The sequence below is a fragment of the Trichechus manatus genome, unplaced genomic scaffold, assembly GCF_000243295.1.
Source record: "Trichechus manatus latirostris isolate Lorelei unplaced genomic scaffold, TriManLat1.0 scaffold00223, whole genome shotgun sequence".
Lineage (NCBI taxonomy): Eukaryota > Metazoa > Chordata > Mammalia > Sirenia > Trichechidae > Trichechus > Trichechus manatus.
Window position 1 is genome coordinate 2,526,169 of NW_004444159.1, and position 21,590 is coordinate 2,547,758.

The 21,590-nt window shown below is 41.2% G+C and overlaps 1 protein-coding gene across 2 annotated transcripts in view; it reads right to left on the reverse strand.

The window, feature by feature from the left end:
* Positions 1–15,273: 15,273 nt before the first annotated feature.
* Positions 15,274–21,590, reverse strand: part of RIOK1 (RIO kinase 1) — a 33,576-nt gene continuing 27,259 nt past the window's right edge. For both annotated transcript variants that reach the window (XM_004388942.2, XM_023742906.1), the window contains exons 15-17: positions 20,955–21,008; positions 19,459–19,611; positions 15,274–18,356 (exon numbers count right to left, since the gene is read on the reverse strand). In XM_004388942.2, coding sequence (XP_004388999.1) covers positions 18,246–18,356; positions 19,459–19,611; positions 20,955–21,008 — 318 coding nt within the window. In that variant the 3' untranslated portion in view covers positions 15,274–18,245. The remainder of the gene's footprint in view (positions 18,357–19,458; positions 19,612–20,954; positions 21,009–21,590) is intronic.

The following is a 21,590-nucleotide window of genomic DNA, read 5'->3' on the forward strand; positions in this document are numbered from 1 at the left end:
GGCATGTTTGACCAAAATGCAGGAATGATTTTATCCAGAAGACTGAATACTAAATGAAACAATGACGTTCTCCCTCCTAGAGCTGTGTTGTGCTGAGCCAGGTCACCTGCAAACACCCAAACATCCCATTGTGGGTGCTCATACTGTCAGACTGAACCTGAGCACTAAGTAGATCTCAAGGCCACTGAAGACCAGAGCCACATCTCCAGATGGCTGCCCTCTTCAGAAGGTGAAGCAGCATACGCCTTCCCACATAAATAAGTGCAGAACGGGAAACACCTTTGCAGATGGCAGCAACATTGACTGTAGTTTTTAAAAATCGCTTTTGCAGCAACAATTCTATGAGAGCCTCATAATGACCCTGAGTCACACACATGCATCAGTGCCAACTCTTCCCCTTCTCTCTGCCCTAAATGACCATCAACAGCAAGTGAGACAAAACTTAGCGTAGTTCACAATAGGATTTTATTTTTAAAGAAATATAAAATGGCTATAATTCTCATAAACTTTTTTAAAATCATCTCATCAAGAAGAAATGGAAGGGTGAGGCCAAGATGATGGACTAGTCAGACGCTTCCTATGGTCCCTCTTACAACAAAGACCAAAAAACAAGTGAATCGATTATATATGACAATCTAGGAGCCCAGAACATCAAAGACAAGGCTGAGGAGTAGGACTGAGCCACAGGGGGAGGGAGAGACAATTCAGAAGCAGTGAGAATTTGCCAGACCTGACCTGCCCGGCACCCTGCAGGCTGGATAGTCTGGAGCGCGCGTGCTGAGGCAAGCAGTAGTGCTCGTGATGTGTTTTCCACATCGGGAGAAACTGAGTGCCAGAGTTTGCACAAGCCTCCGGAGCCAGGGGGAAGTGGCATGGGATCTGTGAAAGTTAAGTGCAAGCGTCTAACCTACCTCATGGGATCAAAATAAATCTTCCCACTCTGGGAAATGCCTCTCTCCCCTTCACCCGTCCCCTCCCCGCTCTGCTCTCGGTTGGCTTCAGCGATTGCCGCACCCCTTGGGCCGGAAGTGGGACCCTTCCTGCATGCCCGAGCCAGTCTCCCGGTTTTGGAGAGGGAACAGATAAACACACAAATAACAAACTGGAAAAAATAATCTGCCAGCTCCTCTATGCCGGGACCTCAGGGCAGGCACTGCCCCTTTGCCTAGGCACAGGCATAAGGGGTCCATGGACTTCGAATGCCTTTCACCCCTGCCTAGACCTGTGTGGGCCCATTTCAACAGTGTAGGCCCTCATTAGCATAGTACAACAGGGTATATACCTGAAGCCTATTTTCAACTGCAACAGCTAAGTAGGAGTGGCAGATTCATGACATTTGACACCGCCCTGCCCATTAAGCAGTCCTCACCTACCAACATCAGGGGCCTGAGGACTGGTGGCTCCACCCACGCCACCTAGCCACCCATGACAGAGGTCTGAGAATAAGTGGTGCCTCCCAGTCCTTATAGCCAACAGCACTGGGTGCCCAAAGTTTGGCTGCAAAACCCACCCCCCTACGTGCTCTAGGGAACACGGACATGCCTTCTACCCAGGCACCAGGGGCAGCCGTCAGCCCACTACTTTGCTCAGCACATAACCCCCTACTGAAGCCAGATACCTGTGCCTGCTCCAATTATCCCTATGTAGCCCTATCCATCTAGGACAGTAAGTGAGAGCCTGTATCACACACTCAGTGACTGACGACCTGAACACCTGAGCTGAATCCACACAAGAAAAGTAAATGGACTCCTGGGTTCACATACCTAGTAGCAGCTCTAACCACCCTGGTGACAGGATGTGAGAGCTTCAAAGACACCAATAATCAAAGTAGCTCACATGAGCAGCCCATTTGGGCATATCAAAACAAAACAAAACAAGAAGCTAGGACAGAGTAAGCAAACATAAAATAAATAAATATAACTTATTGATGGCTCAGAGACAACAGTCAATATCAAATCACGTAAAGCAGCAGACCATGATGGCTTCAGCAAGTGACCAAAACAAAGAACCAAGAAACCTCCCAGAAGAAGAGACGGTCTTAGAATTACCGAGGTAGAATTCAAAAGATTAATATACAGAGCTCTTCAAGAGATCAGGAAGGAGATCAGGCAAAACACAGACCAAGACAAGGAACACAGACAAAGTAATAGAAGAATTTAGGAAGGTTATACAAGAGCAAAATGACAGATTTAACAGGCTGCAAGAATCCATAGAGAGACAGCAAATAGAAATTCAAAAGAGTAACAATAAAATTTCAGAATTAGACAACTCAATAGAAAGTCATAGGAGCAGAATTGAGACAATAGAAGTCACAATTAGTGAGACTGAAGATAATCCACTTGACACCAATTTATTATTTGAGGAAAAATCAGATAAAAGAGTTTTAAAAAATGAAGAAACTCCAAGAATTACGTGGGACTGTATCAAGAGGAATAACCTATGAGTGATTGGAGTACCAGAACTGGGGGGCAGATAACAGAAAATACAGAGAGAATTGTTGAAGATTTATTGGCAGAAAACTTCCCTGATATCGTGAAAGATGAGAAGATATCTATCCAAGCAGCTCTTTGAACCCCACACAGCATAGATCCCAAAAGAAGTACACCAAGACATATTATAATCAATCTTGCCAAAACCAAAGATAAAGAGAGAATTTTAAGAGTGGCTAGGGATAAAAGAAAAGACCTACAAAGGAGTCAATAAGACTAAATTCTGACTACTCAGCAGAAACCATGCAGGCAAGAAGGCAATGGAATGACGTATATAAAGCCTTGAAGGAAAAAAATTGCCAACCAAGAATTATATATCCAGCAAAACTATCTCTCAAATATGAAGGTGTAATTAGGGCATTTCCAGACAAACAGAAGTTAAGGGATTTGTAAAAACCAAACCAAAATTACAAGAAATACTAAAGGGAGTCCTCTGGTTAGAGAATCAATAATATCAGATAACAACCCAAGACTAGAAAACAGAACAACCAGATATCAACCCAGATAGAGAAGTCACAAAAATAAGTCAAAGCTAAAATGCTGAAAATAGGGAAACAGAGACATCAATATGTAAAAGATGATAACATTAAAACAAAAGAGAGGGACTAAATAGCGTAGTCACAGAACTTTCATATGGAAAGCAAGTTAAGGCAATACCAAGAAATAAAGATGGGTTTAGACTTAGAAAAATAAAGGTAAATTTTAAGGTAACCACAAAGGAAACTAATAATCCTACACATCAAAATAAAAAAGAAGAAAAACATAAAGACTCGGCAAATACAAAATCAACAACAGTGAAAAAGATTAAAAGAAAAAACAAAAACAAAAATGACTCAGCATAGAAAACTAAGTGGAAAGGAAATGGACTGGACTAAGAAGAAAGGCCTGGCAATCTACTTCCAAAAATCAGTCAGTGAGAAGTCTATATATCACAACAGTCTGATCTGAAACTGATCATGAGGATGGTATAGGACTGGGCAGCATTTTGTTCCATTGTGCATGGGGTCACCAAGAGTCAGTGTCAACTCATCAGCAACTAACAACAACTCCCTGTTATGCATTGAATTGTGTCTCCCTAAAAACTGTGTGTCAACTTGGCTAGGCATGATTCTCAGTATTGTGTGATTGTCCACCATTTTGTCATCTGATGTGATTTTCCCATGTATTGTAAATCCTGCCTCTATGATGTAAATGAAGTGGGATTAGTGGCAATTATGTTAATGAGGCAGGACTCAATCGAGGTTGTATCTTAAATCAATCTCTTTTGAGATATAAAAGAGAGAAGCGAACAGAGAGACATGGGGACCTCATACCTCCAAGAAACAAGAGCCAGGATCTCGTGTCCTTTGGACCCAAGGTCCTTGCACTGAGAAGCTCCTAGATCAGGGGAATATTGATGACAAGGACCTTCCCCAGAGTTGACAGAGAAAGTCTTCCTCTGGAGCTGGCACCCTGAATTTGGACTTCTAGTCTCCTAGACTATGAGAGAATAAATTTCTGTTTGTTAAAGCCATCCACTTGTGGTATTTCTGTTATAGCTGCACTAGGTAACTAAGATACTCCCCAACCCATACTTACCCATCCCTCAAGCTCCAGCTCCACTAGTTTCACCCTCTTGAATTGATATGGCTTGCTCCCTTCTCTGAACATTTATAACCAATATATATCGACTGTGGCACACAATTTAATACTTAAGAAGTCTTGTATTATTTCCTAATTATTTTGTGTGCGTGCACCAGTCTGTGTGTATTTGTGTGTGTATGTGTGTTTGCATGTGTCTTATTTCAAAAGAAACCAATAATCTTGATGGCAAGAACTAAAGTATACCTCACTGCCATTGAGTTAATTCCAACTCATGGTGACCCTATGTGTTACAGAGTACAACTGCTCCATAGGGGTTTTTTGCTTCTTTATCCTGTGAGCTCAGCTTGACTGTGGCTCCAGCCAGCCCCACCGACACTAGCTCCAACAAGAGCACCCTAGGCACCCCTAATATGCCAATTCTAATTCTCCCCCCACCCCCGCTTAAAAACCATGCTTTTGCAAACCAGACTTTAGGGTTTGCTGGAATGCTGATACCAGCTGGCATGAGGCCCACCAGAGGGGCAAGGGCCACTGGGGAGTGGTGGACGCCAGAGAAATCCCACTGTGCCGAGCGGGGCTCCCTTTGGCTTTGAAGATCAAAGTAGATGAAACTTAAAACTCAAAATACGCCCGTTCCGCAATCTTTTCCAGATGTGCCTTCTTGTAGGGGCTTGTCTTTTCTTTGTTACAAAAATGTTTTCCCATCGTTAAGATCTTTGAAGGATTTCTTTTTCCACGACTGCCTGTTCCAGTCATTAGGAAGCTTGCCCAGCTCTGGAGAGCTGTCCTTACAGAATCTGCACTTGGCTCCCCAGTCCAGGGCTCCAGACGCAAGGGCACTGAGCCCACTTCTGGGCCAGGCCAGGCAGCATCCGCGGGGCGCTAGGCTTAACGGGGCACCAAATTCGATATGTGTCAAAAAAAATAATTTGACTAAAATATTATCAAAACAAACTAAATATCAAGTAGTCGACAAGTTTATATAGATGTTCCCAAACCACGTGCTGTGGTGCAGTGGTGTAAGTAGGGCGCACAGAACCCGGCTGTAGAAAATACCCTGGTATTTAAGAAACTAATTACTGTTTTAACCTCACACGAAGAGTTCACCACAATGCTAGGACGACTCCAGACAACTTAAGAGGCGCCCACTCCAGTGGGATGTGACGAGCCCTGAAAGAGACAGAGGTGAATGCATCACCAACCGCTGCACCACAGGAAGCCGTCAGGAAGAACCTGCATGTTATTATTACACTATTTTTCTCAATTTGTTATTTTAAATTAAGTAAACTAGTAAGTAGACTTTTTTTTTTCCTGGTCTGTTATATTAAAGGAGTTATTATATTTGGAGTCCTGGTGGCTCAGTGGTTAAGAGTTTGGCTGCTAACCAAAAGGTTGGCAGTTCGAACCTGCCAGTGGCTCCTTGGAAACGCTATGGGACAATTCTACTTTGTCCTGTAGGATAGCTAGGAGTCGGAATCGACTGGCATTGGGTTTTTGGTTTGTTGACGCCCTCTACTGGGACACGAAAATATCTTTGTTCCTCCCTGATCCCAGGGACTTAGACCCACTCCCCAAGGTCAAAAGTATTTGAGAGAGACGCTAGGGGAGTGGATCCAGCTTGTGCCCATGACTGCTCACTGCTTTTCTGGTGAGGCGTTGTCCTCCCTGGCTGGCCCAGGCTAAAAGCAGCGTGACATAGTCTTTCCTAAACAGGAAAAGGAGCCGCTATACTCCTACAGAAGGGAAGGTGAAGTCCTAACCAGAGCCTGGCCTTCCATCAAAACGAAGCCACCAGCTTTCTCATCAGTTGCTCTCCAGTGGACTCTGACTCTTGGCGGCCATGTGCGTAAAAGAGTAGGATGTGCTCCATACAGTTTTCAATGGCAGATTTTTCGGAAGTAGATCACCAAACCTTTCTTCCAAGGCACCTCTTGGTTGACTTGAACCTCCAACCTTTCAGCTAACAGCCAAGCATGTTAACCGTTTGCACCACCCAGGAACTTTCTACAATGCACTGAACTGGATAACTAGATGCTCAGTACGGCTGCAGTAAGCCTAAAATAAACAAGACAAACAAAAAAACCCACAACAAAAACCCAACTCCACCCTAGAATCCTAATGACAACTTGGCTTATAAGCTCAGTGCCCGTCTGGAGTCCCAAGGTGGAGCGGAGTCTAGCTCTCAGCTGATTTCACAGTCTCTGCCCAATGGCCCCACCCTATGGGCTGAGCACACACCCCTTCACCTAACTGGGAAGGCCAGCTTCTCCCACTTGGGCTGCTAGGCGTGGGCCGCAAGGTACCTGTGTCAGCTCCACCTGGCCCACAAGCAGCATGTTGAGATCCCATGCCCAAAATAGGGAGTGGTTTCCTAACAAGATGAGAAGCTCTGGAAAGCCAACCAACTCCTCCCACTGCTTTCAGCTAGGGCGGGTCGGCCCCAAGCAAAACTCTGAATTCAGTCAGTTTGGCTTTGGACTTCTCCACCCTCTTTTGGCCATTCCCTCCTCACTTCCACCACACCCCTTCAGGCATTCCGCTGCGCCCCCACCACCCCAATGTTGAGATTTGCTCAACAGAAATCAGTCATTCACATTTTAGTGTGAATTTATCTCCATTTGAAATAAAACCTCTCATCTCCTCTTATCAACGGAATTGTCACTGAATTGTACATATAAAAAAATGTTGAAATGGCAGATGTTACACATAGATTTTCCACAATTAAAAAAAAAAGTTCCCAGCGGCAGAGTGTTGGTGGTGAAAGTTCTTTTCACAAACACACTCCTCTCCTCTTCCAGGACCTGTGCTGTGGACTTACCGGCCACTTCACTCTGGAGTTCTCTGTTTTCAGTTTCTCTGTTTGTAAAATATTTTGGAAAAAGGTAACAGAAATAAAGTCACCTCGTAAGTGAACTTGTAGTAGAATCCTAGAATTTTTACGGGAAACCAACATTAATTGAGGACTAAGTGTCAAGCTTTGAACTTTCAGTCTGTCACATGTGACTTTTGTACTATCCTCATTTCAGATGAAGGAACAAGTAAAACTTGAGACAGCCGGAACCTGTGTCAGGTGAAAATCTGTCAAGAAGGAAAACATAAATATTTTCCATTAAATGAGCAACAGAAAATTTGGCACCGGCTCCAAGCGAAGGCTTTCTCTCTCGGTTGGCTCTGGAGGAAGGTCCTTGTGATGCATCAGTCTTCCCTTGGTCTGGGAGCATCTCAGCAAAGGAACCTCAGGTCCAAAGGACACTCTCTGCTCCCAGCACTGCTTTCTTGATGGTATGAGGTTCCCACGTGTCTCTGCTTGCTTCTCTCTTTTATATCTCAAAAGAGATTGGCTTAAAACACTATCTAATCTTGTAGACCTCATCAGTATAACTGCCACTAATCCATCATATTACATCATAGTGATAGAGTTTACAACACATAAGGAAATCACATCAGATTAAAAAATGGTATAGAATCATACAATCCTTGGAATCATGACCTAGCCAAACTGATACATATATTTTTTGGGGGACACAATTCAATCCATGACATAGAGTAGCTAAAGTGAATGGAACAAACGACGAAGTAAAAGAGCTGAACAGAAGATTCCAAAGGGCAGCTCAAGAAGACAAAGTAAAGTATTATAATAAAATGTGCAAAGACCAGGAGATAGAAAACCAAAAGGGAAGAACACGCTCAATGTTTCTCAAGATGAAAGAAGTGAAGAAAAAATTCAAGCCTCGAGTTGCAATATTGAAGGATTCTAGGGGCAAAATATTGAACAACACAGGAAGCATCAAAAGAAGGTGGAAGGAATATACAGAGTCACTGTGCCAAAAAGAATTGGTCGATGTTCAAACATTTCAAGAGGTAGCATATGATCAAGAACTAATGGTACTGAAGGAAGAAGTCCAAGCTGCACTGAAAGCATTAGCGAGAAACAAGGCTCCAGGAATTGACGGAATACCAATTGAAATGTTTCAACAAACAGATGTAGCACTGGAGGTGCTCACTCGTCTATGCCAAGAAATGTGGAAGACAGCTACCTGGTCAATCAACTGGAAGGGACCCAAATTTGTGCCTATTCCAAAGAAAGGTGACCCAACAGAATATCTTAATATCATATGCAAGTAAAATTTTGCCGAAGATAATTCAAAAGCGGTTGCAGTGGTGCAACAACCAGGAACCGCCAGAAATTGAAGCCAGATTTAGAAGAGGACGTGGAATGATATCATTGCTGATGTCTGAAGGATAATGGCTGAAAACAGAGAATACCAGAAAGATGTTTACCTGTGTTTTATTGACTAGGCAAAGGCATTCGACCGTGTAGATCATAACAAATGATGGATAACACCTTCACCTAAAGTACAATCAAAAAAGAAATTAATTTTAAAAAAATGATGGATAACATTGTGAAGAATGGGAATTCCAGAACACTTAATTGTGCTCACGAGGAACCTGTACAGAGACCAAGAGGCAGTCGTTCAAACAGAACAAAGGGATACTGCGCGGTTCAAAATCAGGAAAGGTCTGCATCATGGTTCTATCCTTTCACCATACTTATTCAATCTGTATGCTGAGCAAATAATCTGAGCAACTGGACTATATGAAGAACAAAGCATCAGAATTGGAGGAAGATTCATTGACAACCTGCAATATGCAGATAACAACCTTGTTTGCTGAAAGTGAAGAGGACTTGAAGCACTTACTGATGAAGATCAAAGACTACAGCCTTCAGTATGGATTACACCTCAACATAAAACAAAAATCCTCACAACTGGACCAATAAGCAACATCATGATAAATGGAGAAAAGACTAAAGTTGTAAAGGATTTCATTTCACTTGGATCCACAATCAATGCCTATGGAAGCAGTCAAGAAATCAAACGACGTATTGCATTTGGTAAATGTGCTGTAAAAGATCTCTTTGAAGTCTAAAAAGCTGGACAATAAATAAGGAAGACCGAAGAAGAATTGATGCCTTTGAATTATGGTGTTGGCAAAGAATATTGAATATACCATGGACTGCCAGAAGAAAGAACAAGTCTGTCTTGGAAGAAGTACAGCCAGAGTGCTCCTTGGAAGCAAGGATGGTGTGATGGTTAAGATTGTGTGTCAGCTTGGCTGGGCCATGATTCTGTGTTTATATATGATCACTTTCATGATTGAATCTGCTGTGAGTAGCCGATCAATTGAAAGGGAGTTTCCTTGGGGGTGTGGCCTCCTTCCAAATATAAGCAGATGTTCTGGCTTTTTGCTCACTCTGGAGCCCTGTTTTCCGACCTGCCAATCTTGGGTTCACCAGCCCCTGCAGCTACATGAATCTGGAGAAGTCTCTATCCTAATCCACAGACATGGGACTTTCCAGCCTCTACACTCGTGTGAGCTGTTTCTTTGATCTCTCTCTCTGTATGTATTTATACACTTTACTGGTTTTGCTTCTCTAGAGAACCCAGCTTAAGACAGATGGCAAGACTTCATCTCATGTACTTGGGACATGTTAGCAGGAGCGCCCAGTCCCTGGAGAAGGACATCATATTTGGCATGGTAGAGGGTCATTGAAAAAGAGGAAGATCCTCATCAAGATTGACACAGTGGCTGCAACAATGGTCTCAAACATAGCAATGACTGTGAAGATGGTGCAGGACTGGGCAGTGTTAAGTTCTGTTGTACATAGGGTCACTATGAGTCAGAACCGACTGGACAGCACCTAAAAACAAGTATTTATTTAAGAAAACTCCATTTGCCTTCATACGCTGTATAAAAATTGGGGTTCATGTCTGACCTCCTCTAACTTCACAAGGGTGAAGGAGAATCAAGATCAACACTCCAAGGCTGACTCCCATGAGGCAGAGGTCAGACATGCCTCCTCTCTTCCCCATCTTTACCAATTCTGACACCAACCATCCCTCCCACGGCACTCTCTACTTCTCTACTGGATTCGATAATTCATTGCAGTGGCCACACAGAACTCACAGACAATACTCACGATTATGAGGTGTATTAGGGAAGTAACAGGTTACAATTCAGGTTCAAGAATGCCCAGGATACAGTTCGTCCACCAGTACAGCCTCTTCCCAGCAGTGTCTGCAGGCGCATCTCTTTCTGACGTCTCAGCGTCTGCCCAGCTAGGGCAAGTGTTACAAAACTCTTAACTCTGTCAGTGAGTGACCCAAGGCACCCCATTCCGCCAGCAAGCCTCCTGCCCAAAGGCACTCAGCTTTCTAGCTCAGTGGGCCAGGAAGCCCACTGTGCCGTCTCCTGCTGGTCTCCTGGTTCCGCTGCCTCGGTGGCTGCTTCTCGTTGTCCTGCCGTCTTCCGCGTTAGAGCTCTGTCTCCTGGGTCTAGGAGGGTCTCAGTGAAGGAATCCCAGGTCCAAAAGATGCATTCTACTCCTGGTTCTTCTTCCTTGGTGGTGGTATCCTCTCTCTGCTCTGGAATTGGCTCTCTTTTAAGCCTAGTGGAATGGCAAAACTGAGCAGTCCCTTTGGTGGGCCACAATTATCTTATTTGCACAGCCCCACTCAATCACTTGGGTGGGAGTTACAAGACCATGGTGAGAAAGGCCACATAAGAGATCCATCACACCATACACTGTATGTATTGTCTGCATTTAAACCAGTTAGAATAGTGACTTTACCTTTTTGTTGCCTTATCCTTCAGCAATAATAAATAAAAACTATGAACTAAAAAAAAACTTATACTGTAGACGTTTGGCTTAGACAGTTTAGGAAATTTGCTCCTTCCTTTCTTTGTTTTTCTATCCGCATACCACATATCCAGATATGTAATTTAAAATTGTTTACAGTCCACAAACAAGTAAAAATAGGTGTATTTAATTTTAATATTTTATTTGACCCAATAGCTGCAAAATATTATCATTTATTATGTAATCAACATTGAGTAACTATTAAAATACTTTACATTCTTTGTTTCATAGTAAGTCTGGTGTGTGTTTTACACTTACAAGTCAGACTAGTCACTTTTCAAGTGCTCAGTAGTTATATGTGACTAAAAAAACAAAAACCAAACCCGCTGCCATCAAGTCAATTCCGACTCATAGCAACCCTACAGGACAGAGTAGAACTCCCCCATTAAGGTTTCCAAGGAGCAGCTGGTGGATCTGAACTGCTGACCTTTTGGTTAGCAGCCAAGCTCTTAACCACCGTGCCACCAACGCTCCTATATGTGGCTAGTGGCTACCATAATAAACAGTTCAGCTCTAGAAAGACTGAGACTTTATCACTCCAACATCAATGTTCATTTTATAAATGAGGAAACTGAGGCCAGAAAGATGGAGTCTCACAGCAAGTTACAGCATAGCAGACTCAGTCTAGGCCCTTGAGAAGGCTTTTTGTTGTTGGTATTCTTTTATTGAAGTACGTTTATTATTTTAAATAAAACCAACACACAATTCCTGATTATATGAGCTGCACCTACTGGAAAATGTTATCAAGGAATCCTTTACTGAGGATTAATTTAAAAATCAACCACCAAACCACAACCCAACCAGGACCAGGATCAGTCCATTCAATCCTCTTTTAACGAGATGGCCTTGACCGTTCCTGTGCATCCCATGCAGTCTTATCATTGCTGCTGTTGTCGTCAGGTGCCCTCAAGTTGATTCCAACTCATAGCAACCCCATGTGACAGAGAACTGCCCCATAGGGTTTTCTAGGTTGTAATCTGTAGAGAAGCAGGTCTTTCTCCTGTGGAGCCACAGGGAGGGTTCGACCCGCCAACCTTTCAGTTAGCAGCCAAGTGTCAGTCAAACTGTTGCCACCAGGACTCCTAGTCTTATCATTAGGGGAATCAACAGCCTACCCACCTTCATGCTGCTTATATGACGTATTAGTAATTAGAACTCAAGAGTGCACCTCCCCACCAAACAGATACATGAGGAAATGCTCACGTCATTAGCCATTAGAGAAATGTAAATCAAAACTACAATGAGATACCATCTCACCCTAACAAGGCTAGCATTAATCCAAAAAACACAAAATAATAAATGCTGGAGAGACTGTGGAAAGACTGGAACACTTATACACTGTTGGTGGGAATGTAAAATGGTACAACCACTTTGGAAATCAATTTGGCACTTCCTTAAAAAGCTAGAAATAGAAGTACCACACAATCCAGCAATCCCACTCCTTGGAATATATCCTAGGGAAGTAAGAGCCATCACACCCATGTTCATTGCAGCACTGTTCACAATAGCAAAAAGATGGAAACCTAGGTGCCCATCGATGGACTAATGGATAAACAAATTATGATACATTCACACAATGGAATACTACGCAACGATAAAGAACGATGAATCCGTGAAACATAACATGGAGAAATCTAGAAGGTATTATGCTGAGTGAATTTAGTCAGTTGCAAAAGGACAAATATTGTATAGGACCACTATTGTAAGAACTCAAGAAAAGGTTTAAACACTGAAGAAAACATTCTTTGATGGTTACGAAGGTGGGGAGGGAGGGAGAGGGGTATTCATTAACTAGAAAGTAGTCCAGAATCATCTTAGGTGAAGGGAAGGACAGCACACACTATAGGGGAACTCAGCATAACTGGACTAAACCAAAGCTAAGAAGTTTCCTGAATACAAGCAAACACTTCAATGGACAGAGTAGCAGGGACAGGGGTTGGGGACCATGGTTTCAGGGGACATCTAGGTCAATTGGCATAACAAAGTTTATTAAGAAAATGTTCTACATCCCACTTTGGTGACTGGCGTCTGGGGTCTTAAAAGCATGCAAGAAGAACAATATGGTGCCTGGCTACCACCAATGATGACCCTGACAGGGAACACAAGAGTCCCTGACAGAGCAGGAGAAAAGTAGGGTGCAGAACTCAAATTCTAGTTAAAAGACCAGACTTAATGGTTTGATTGAGACTGGAGGGACCCTGGATGACATGGCCCCCAGATTCTGTTAGCCCAAAACTAAAACCATTCCCAAGGCTAACTTTTCAGACGAAGATCAGACTGGACTATGGGAGATAAAATGATACTCATGAAGAGTGTGCTTCTTAGGTCAAGTAGATACATGAGACTAAATGGGCGGCTCCTGTCCAGAGGTGAGATGAGAAGGCAGAGAAGATCAGGAGCTGGTTGAATGGACATGGGAAATCCGGGGTGGAAAGGAAGAGTGCACTGACACAGAATAAGGAGAGCAACTAGCGTCACATGACAATGTAGGTGTAAATTTTTGTGTGAGAGACTAACTTGAATTGTAAAACTTTCACTTAAAGCACAATAAAACTAAAAAAAAAAAGAGTACACCTCCCACTAGAGGATCGACAATTACTGCAAGAACAATGAATTCCTATCACAAAATCTAACACAGCAAGCAGAGAAAAGGTTGTTTTAAGTGGTTAACATTTTTTTTCAATTTCTTACATAATTTTTATATACAGAAATAGTATAATGACATCCCATGTACCTATTACCCAACTAGTAATAGTGATAACTGGTACATAAATCCATTCATAATATTTTTAAAGAGTCCTCGTGGCACACTGGTTAAGCACTCAGCTACTAACCAGAAGGTCGGCAGTTCAAACCCACCAACCACTCTGTGGAAGAAAGATGTGGCAGTCTGTTTCTGTAAAGATTACAGCCTTGGAAACCCTGTGGGGCAGTTTTCTGTCCCATAGGGTCACTGAGTTGGAATCAACTCGATGGTAATGGGTTTTTGAGTTTTGGTACAATATTTTTAAGAAGCAAACTCTTTTAAGAGATGTAGTTCCAACATGGTTCCTTGGAGTTGGAAAGGTCTTTCCTAAATCACTGCTCTGATACACTTTTAAAAAAAATAACAGAATTTTAAAAAAGAAATTTTATGACCATCTGGTAAAATTCCCTCAATTCACAAATGAGGAATTCCCCTAAAAGGAAAATGACTTACCCAGTCCCAGAGGTGGTTACCAGAAACAGCGAAGTGAAGGATCTAGGTCCCCCATCCCCTTGAGAAAGACTTGACAATGCTTATATGCTGAAGCAGGAGAACGACTACCCAACATTACAGCCAAATATTGGTATTATTCAGTGAAAAACTATACCAATCCCCTGAGCTGGAGTAATATGCTATGCCCCGTGCATGGGAAGGATCGTGATGCTGCTTCACAGGGGGAACCGGTCAGCTTCGAGCTAGCAGAGGTCTTGTCTAAACTCAGAACCATCCCCTGAAATCAAGATTATCTTTAAAATTTCAGTCTCCAGCACTTGGGAACAGATGTAGAAATGTGTGAGTATAAGCCTTGGTTTCACAAAGCCTCCCACCTCCTCACACACTGACTGTGGTGATTTAAAGCTGAGTGACTCCTAGTCAGTCCGCTGTTTTGGCTGAGCACTTTGGATAATACTCAGCCAAATGACCTCATATGGTCAAATTCAAAAATAATAATCAGCTTACTCTGTTTCTTAGTTTATTAAAATGCATCTGTTCCATTGGCTTGAGGGCTGTACCAAAGCCCAGGGTTTGGTGACAAACCTGTAGGAGGGTGAGGACACCAGCCTAGACATACTTACGGTGGGTGATCTTAAAATGCACACCACTGGTCACAGGAGAGAACTAGAGGGCATAAATAATCCACATCAACTCTTCGTTTTCATTTTTATGAATGTGATGCGTGTGTCTAATTCATGTAACAGCCTCATCTTTAAGAAGCACAACATACAATCATTAAACATTCATTCAGTGTTTACCATGTTTCAGGTACCACCATAGGCGCTGGGATACAAAACCAAACAAAGACAAAAATCTCTGCCCTTAGGAGCTTACATTCTAGTCAGAGGTTGGAGGATGAGACACACGATATATAAATAAGTAAATTCAGTATGTCAATTTATTTCGTTTGTTATAAGAGTTATAGAAAAATCATTATTTTTCTTTAATGGTAATAAGGCGTGTGGGGATGGTAGGGAAGGAGCAGACCACAATTTCAAATAGTGGTCAGGATAGTCTCACTGAGGTGACATATTTTAAAACAAGGATCAGATCTGGCAAAATAAAAAAATTTATCTGCATTTGTTCAAGATACAAATTCTCTAACTGCATCCACTAGAACCTGATTTTCAGAACCTGTAGGGACAAAGATGTGGCAGTCTGCTTCTGTAAAGATTTACATCCTTGGTAACCCTATGTTTATGGGGCAGTTCTACTGTCCTATAGGGTCGCTGAGTTGGAATTGACTCAACGGCAGTGGCTTTTTTTTTTGTTTGTTTACTGACAAACTGAAAATTTGAAAAGTTGTCAAACTTTTGAAAATAAATTTTTTAGAAGTATCAATTCAGAGCCCATGATATTCGAGATGTTCCTTCACCAGCTTCTAAAAGAATCATTTATCTAATCTCTTCTTTCATTTTCTGAGCCAAAGGATTGATGACATCACAGCCCCAAAGCAGGAGAGCCCCACAGCCAAGAATCAGCAATCTATTTGCACTGAATTAAATAGACACTCATGAAAAGCAGGTATCTTCTCAAACAACTCAGTATCAAACTATAAAGTTTTCAACATCTTGAATTAATCTCCATAAAGGTAGTCACAGATAGAAATGAAGAAAACTTGATGTCAGCCATGAACCAGGGATGATATTTGATCAGACCTAGGCAAATAGCTGCCACAGTTCCTACCTCTTCACTCAAAAGACTACCCTCAAATATTGGAACTTCTGGGCTTCTCCTCGGGCTGATGATGTTCCTAAACTGCTCCATCAAAGGAAGAATGAGAACTACAGCGGCATAGGATGTAGCTGTGATTTTGTGCTTCAAACTAAAGTATCCAGATTTCTCAGTCAACTTTAAGAAACGTCTATGTTATTTGGAAGGATTCAAAAATTAACAAAATATGATAGAAAATCAGATACATTGACAATTGACAAAATTATGTCCCTGGCTTTGGGCCAAGAGACCAAAAACCTCCTCTCTCCTAATGGAATATAACCATGGAGCCAATAATCCATTAACATAAAATCTGTCAAACAATCAAAATTCAATTTGCAACCAGGGTCAGCAAACAGCCCTGTACACTTGCCTAATAGGCTACTTCTCCCAAATAGTGATCCAAATAGGGAAGCAATCACATCAGCAAGTGGTCTCAGAACATTCTCAGATTAAAATCATCCTACAGCCCCCAAACCTCGACGCTTTACAAGCCACTCTGCCTGGCAGCAATGGAAGAGAATTAACTGTCCCTAATTGTGCTACCGCTAATTCTGCCCAAATGGAATTGATTCCAAACTTAGAAATTGCATTAGATTCACCAAGAGATAGCTCTGAGGAGCCTGACCTACTGATGTCAGTGAGTAAGACCAAAACAAATACAAAACCCCTAATGTGTACATAATTGCTAAGCCTGTTTTTGCTTTTTGTCTTGTTGTGTTAGTTGTAAAATATTCTGAAGGGGGCTACTTTCGTTTTTATTGAAACTGTATTTTGTACTTTAACTTTTTTAAAGTCGGTGAGGGAGGATATAAACAATAAAATTTGACTTATAATTTTAAAAGCTGAGTTAATTCCTCCCAATGCCCCCACCAACTCTCAAGCAGATCCAAACTTCAGTTTAGGTAGAAAGTAAGGACTTATTTATAGAAATCATTTCTGAATGCAATGGCTAAAACAACTATTTCTAGTATAAAGTATATGGTAAAAATAAAAATAAAAAATGAATGATTCTTTCAACATTTGTGCTAAGTTGCTATGTTTTTTTTCACCCTCCTACCCCCAAACCTCTCCCACCCACATTCTCTCCCATCACAGTAAGTGGCAACTCCATCCTTTCAAAGGCTTAGGTCACAAGCCTTGAAGTCACCTTTACTCTTTCTCACACTCCTCATATATTCCCTTAGCGTATCCACATTCTCTACCTTTGGGTTACATCTAAATTCAGCCCCTTCTTTCCAATTCCACTGCTACCATCCTAGACCAAGCCATCATCATCACTCACTTGGATTACAATAAACACCCAACTGGTCTTCCGGTCTTGCTTCCTAGTCAGTTCTCCAGAGGCCAGAGTGATCCGTTTAAAACACAAGTCAGATCATATTATTCCTCTGCTCAAAACCCTCCAACACCTGCCCATCTCACTCAAAGACCGAGAAGGCCCTGCACTATCCGATCTCTCTACTACTTTTACCCTTGACTATGATGCTTCAGCCTCATTTCTGGAACATGTCAGGCACATTTCTGCCTCAGGGCCTTTGTACTCGCTGTTTACGTGGCCTGGAATGCTCTTCCCTCCTGAAATGCACATGGCTCACCTTCTTCAAGCATTTGCTCAAGTATCACCTCAGTGTGGCTTTTCTGAGAACTCTATTTAAAAACTGCAAACCCTCACCTCCCCAGGCATTCTCTCTTCTCTGCATTATTTCTCTCCACAGAATCTATAACCTGCTGACACACTGTTCATTTACTTACTTTGTTTAATGTCTGAAGATGTCTCTTTGCTAAAATGTAAACTACCCAAAGGTAGTGACTTTTGTGTACTTCTTTTCACTCTTGTATCCCCTCGGCACTTAAAACACTCAAATATGTGATGAATGAATGAACATGCCAAATGGTTCTAAAAAACCATACAGGAATGTGAAACAGCTTATGAGCTGGGAAGTCTTAGCTCAAAAAAGTATATTAAAGATGAAAGGTAAGTGTATTACAAATGATCCTCAATGCACACAAGGGCAGAGTTGCATGAATGAGCCCATCTACAGCCAATGGAATTCTTCTGTAAGTGAAGCTCCTTTTCATATAAACCATGGTCTTAAAAATCAAATGATTTCAGACGGGTCTTTGGCATGTACAAACAAAACAAAACCAATTTTCCTAAGTTTGTCCAAAGCACCTTCACACTTACGTAAAGCTTATGGAAGACCACTACATTTAAATGTTGATGATGCTTCGTAAGAAATATTTGTAGCAGAAAAAAGTATATAAAAATAAAAATGTATAAAGTTCTTCATTAAAATAGTAGCTTAAATAAATGCTCCATTAATACCAGACAGAGCCGCTGACTGGACCTAGGTAGTAGAGCTTAAAGCTTTTTACATAATTACATGAAAACAGTGGAATCAGTCTTCATAGACGATTGGGTTAAAATCAATGACCAATCTTCCAGATGCAGCTCAGAGGTTCGGGTAACAAGAGTAACCGATGGGAAATGGCTGCACACAACATAGTTCTGACTTTATCTGCCTTTCTTCATCTTGGCTGTCTTCTCCTTTCTTTTCTTAACATGTTTAGGGATTTTGTTTTTTCTTTTCTCTCTCTGGGCTTCCTTGACCATCTTTTTCCTTTCCTGTAAAAATAAAATTTTATTAACAGAGTCTTCATATACTATTATTACAACAAAATAAAAATATATACATAAAAGGGGAAAAGTGGAGTATAACATGAAAAAATGAAAATGATGATGGTTTGGTGGGGGAAATGGTCTTTGAGCTCTCTTTATAGAAATCTGAAGACAGCCAAAAGAAATATCCCTGAGGATGTTACTAAATGGTTTGCAACTACTTTTCTTTAGAAGTTCCATATTCTAAGAAAAACAAACGTTGGAAGGAGACAAAATATTTGTTTCTAGTAGAGACAAAGTGTACTAGCGAGTTGAATATGTCTCTTAGAATACAAACTTTATAAGGTTTAAGGGATAAAACAAACATGGAAGAATAATTGGTTCTTCAGTATTTCACCATGAGTCAACTCTAACATCATTTTTACTTCATGTGAACCATGACCATCTTTAATCAATGTACTGAATTTAATGTGTCTTATCTCTATGCAGTGCCATAAGAGCTCCTAATAGGAGTCAAATCTACCAAAATATAATGCTACCACCAAAAGCAATGTTAACACTTAGGAATTAAAACTAAGATTGGTTTGCTGTTGTTGTGTGCCATCAAGTTGATTCCGACTCACAGCGACCCTACAGGACACAGGAGAACTGCCCCATAGGGTTTCCTAGGCTGTAATCTTCATGGGAGGGTATCACCAGGTTTTTCTCCTGTGGAGCTGCTGATGGGTTCAAATCATCAGTCTTTCAGTTAGCAGCCATGCACCTAACCATTGCACCACCAGGGCTCCTTAAAACTAAGATTAAACCAAAACCAAACCAAACCCATTGCTGTCAAGTTGATTCCAACTCATAGTGACCCCATAAGACAGAGGAGAACTACCTCATAGGGTTCCCAAGGGGTGGCTAGTGAATTCGAACTGCTGAACTTTTGGTTAGCAGCCGAGTTCTTAACCATTTCATCATCAGTGCTCCAAAACTGAGATTAGGAGTATTTATAAATAAATAATGTTTTCAGTCATCATAATCTAGTTAGATGCCTGAGCAAAAAGAAATTAGAGTGGCTTTACTGCCATGTTGAAGAAAAAGGGAATTTAAGTTGCAGGCTAACCTTTTTATCAAGTTCAGGGTCAGTGGTGTGCTTCTTGGAGCAGGCATGGTCTCCCTGCTCTTCAGAGTCTGCATCAGAGCACTCAGAGCTTCCAGCATCTTCTGAATCAGAACAAGTCGTTTCCGTAATCTGATTTTCTAGGAGTGCAGGGACCTTGAAGATATTACGTTATATAACATTAGAATCAAGTTATTCTAAGCCAATCAGACATTTATTATTATTGAAAGAGTTAATGTCAGAATTCAGATTTTGGCCTTGCAGACATAGTTTGAAAGATAACACCAAAGCAGAATCAACATCAGGGAGGAAGCTGGGAAGCAGCCATCACAGTAAGGTTCGAGTAGACACCCAAATAAAGGGACTAGGGCTTTATTTGGGTGACCCAGATCAACCACAAAACAGTTCTGCTTCTTTCAGTAGATCAGTAAGGTTGGGTTGGGAGTTAGAAGGATGTGAAATACAGATAGAAATAAACAATTAGGACAAATACTGTATGATCCCACTTGTATGAAGTATCTAGAACAGGCAAATACATAGAGTAGATTAGAGGTCACCAGGGGATAGGGGGAGGCGAAGGGAGACTTACTGCTGAATGGGTACAGAGTTTTTGTTTGGGGTGATGACAGTTTTAGAAATAGATGGTGTTGATGGTTGCACAACACTGTGAATGTAATTAACGCCACTGACTTGTACGCTTAAAAACAGTTCAATTGTTTTCACGTTATATATATTTTATCACACACAAAAAAAGCAATTATCCAAAAAAAGCTTTCCTACCCACTGGCAATACAATCTTCATGCTCTGGAATTCAAAACACAACTGCCCTATAACGACTGTTACAGAAATGCAGAACACTGGAACCCCCCAATTCAATTCTTCCCCAAGACAGTAAATTTTCAAAAAGCTAACTATACGACCCCTCATTTAAGCCTTTAAATAAGCAAATTAAAAGAATAACAGACTTTATTATTGGCTCAGTTAGAATTACTTAATCCTTGCCCTTTTAAAATGTAAAACAAAACAAGACTGTTATACAAAAAAACAACTCTAGAAAGATCCAGCTCAGTAACACTACTGAACCCATGAGACTGCGCTTCAACGAGCGACATTCTGACGTGGGACTATACACATTGTTTTTAAAAGCTGGTTGTAAAAGACATCAAGAAACACATGGTTATCATTAATAACTTCACAAATGAAGACCAGGACACAAAAAGGATAAATGTCTCCCCTGCAACAACAGAACAATTCAGATGGAATGAAAAATAAATCAGAAATGTCCACACTTCAGTCTTGTGATTAGAAAGAATTAACACAAAAAGAGGAAAAGCTCTTTTGTTGCCTTTCTAGAAATGTCTATAAACTTTGAAAGTATTTATATTTAATATTAATATAAAATACTGTTAATTTAATTTTAATAATTCTTTTCACTAAGAAAGTTTTATACCCTTTAGAAGTTTCCACAGAAATGAACAGTAACACACATTCTTCCTACCTTCTGAACTCCTGACAAATCTTTCTTCAATCCTGTTACAGTTTGGTATAGAATCTTGTAACCAAAATGAAAAAAAGCAAGAATCAACATAAAACTAGACAGTGAAATATACGTTAATACAGTATCTTATGATCACTTCAGGCATTATAAAAAGCAACTAAAATTTCTCTAATAACACAGGAAGCGTATAATATGAGTGTTATTCTTGTCCACCAAGAGTACCACGGATCAGCAAGCTACGGCCACAGGCCACATCCAACTCACTGTTTTTGTACTGCCTGTGATGTAAGAGGAACCCTGGTGGCGCAGTGGTTAAGAGCTCAGGCTGCTAACCAAAAGGTCAGCAGTTCGAATCCACCAGCTGCTCCTTGGAAACCCTGTGGAGCAGTTCTACTCTGTTCTATAGGGTCACTATCAGTCGGAATCAACTCGATGGCAACGAGTTTGGTTTTGGGTTTGGTGATCTACGACCAGTTCTTACAGAAATCTGCCATCAATATGATAGGGAACACTAACTCTGAACTTCAATTAAATGAAACGTTATTCCCCACTCCCCCAAAAATAATTCCATTCTTCTCATTAGATCTGTATTATAAAATGTCAATTATCAAATATTTTAAATTTCATTAATAAAAG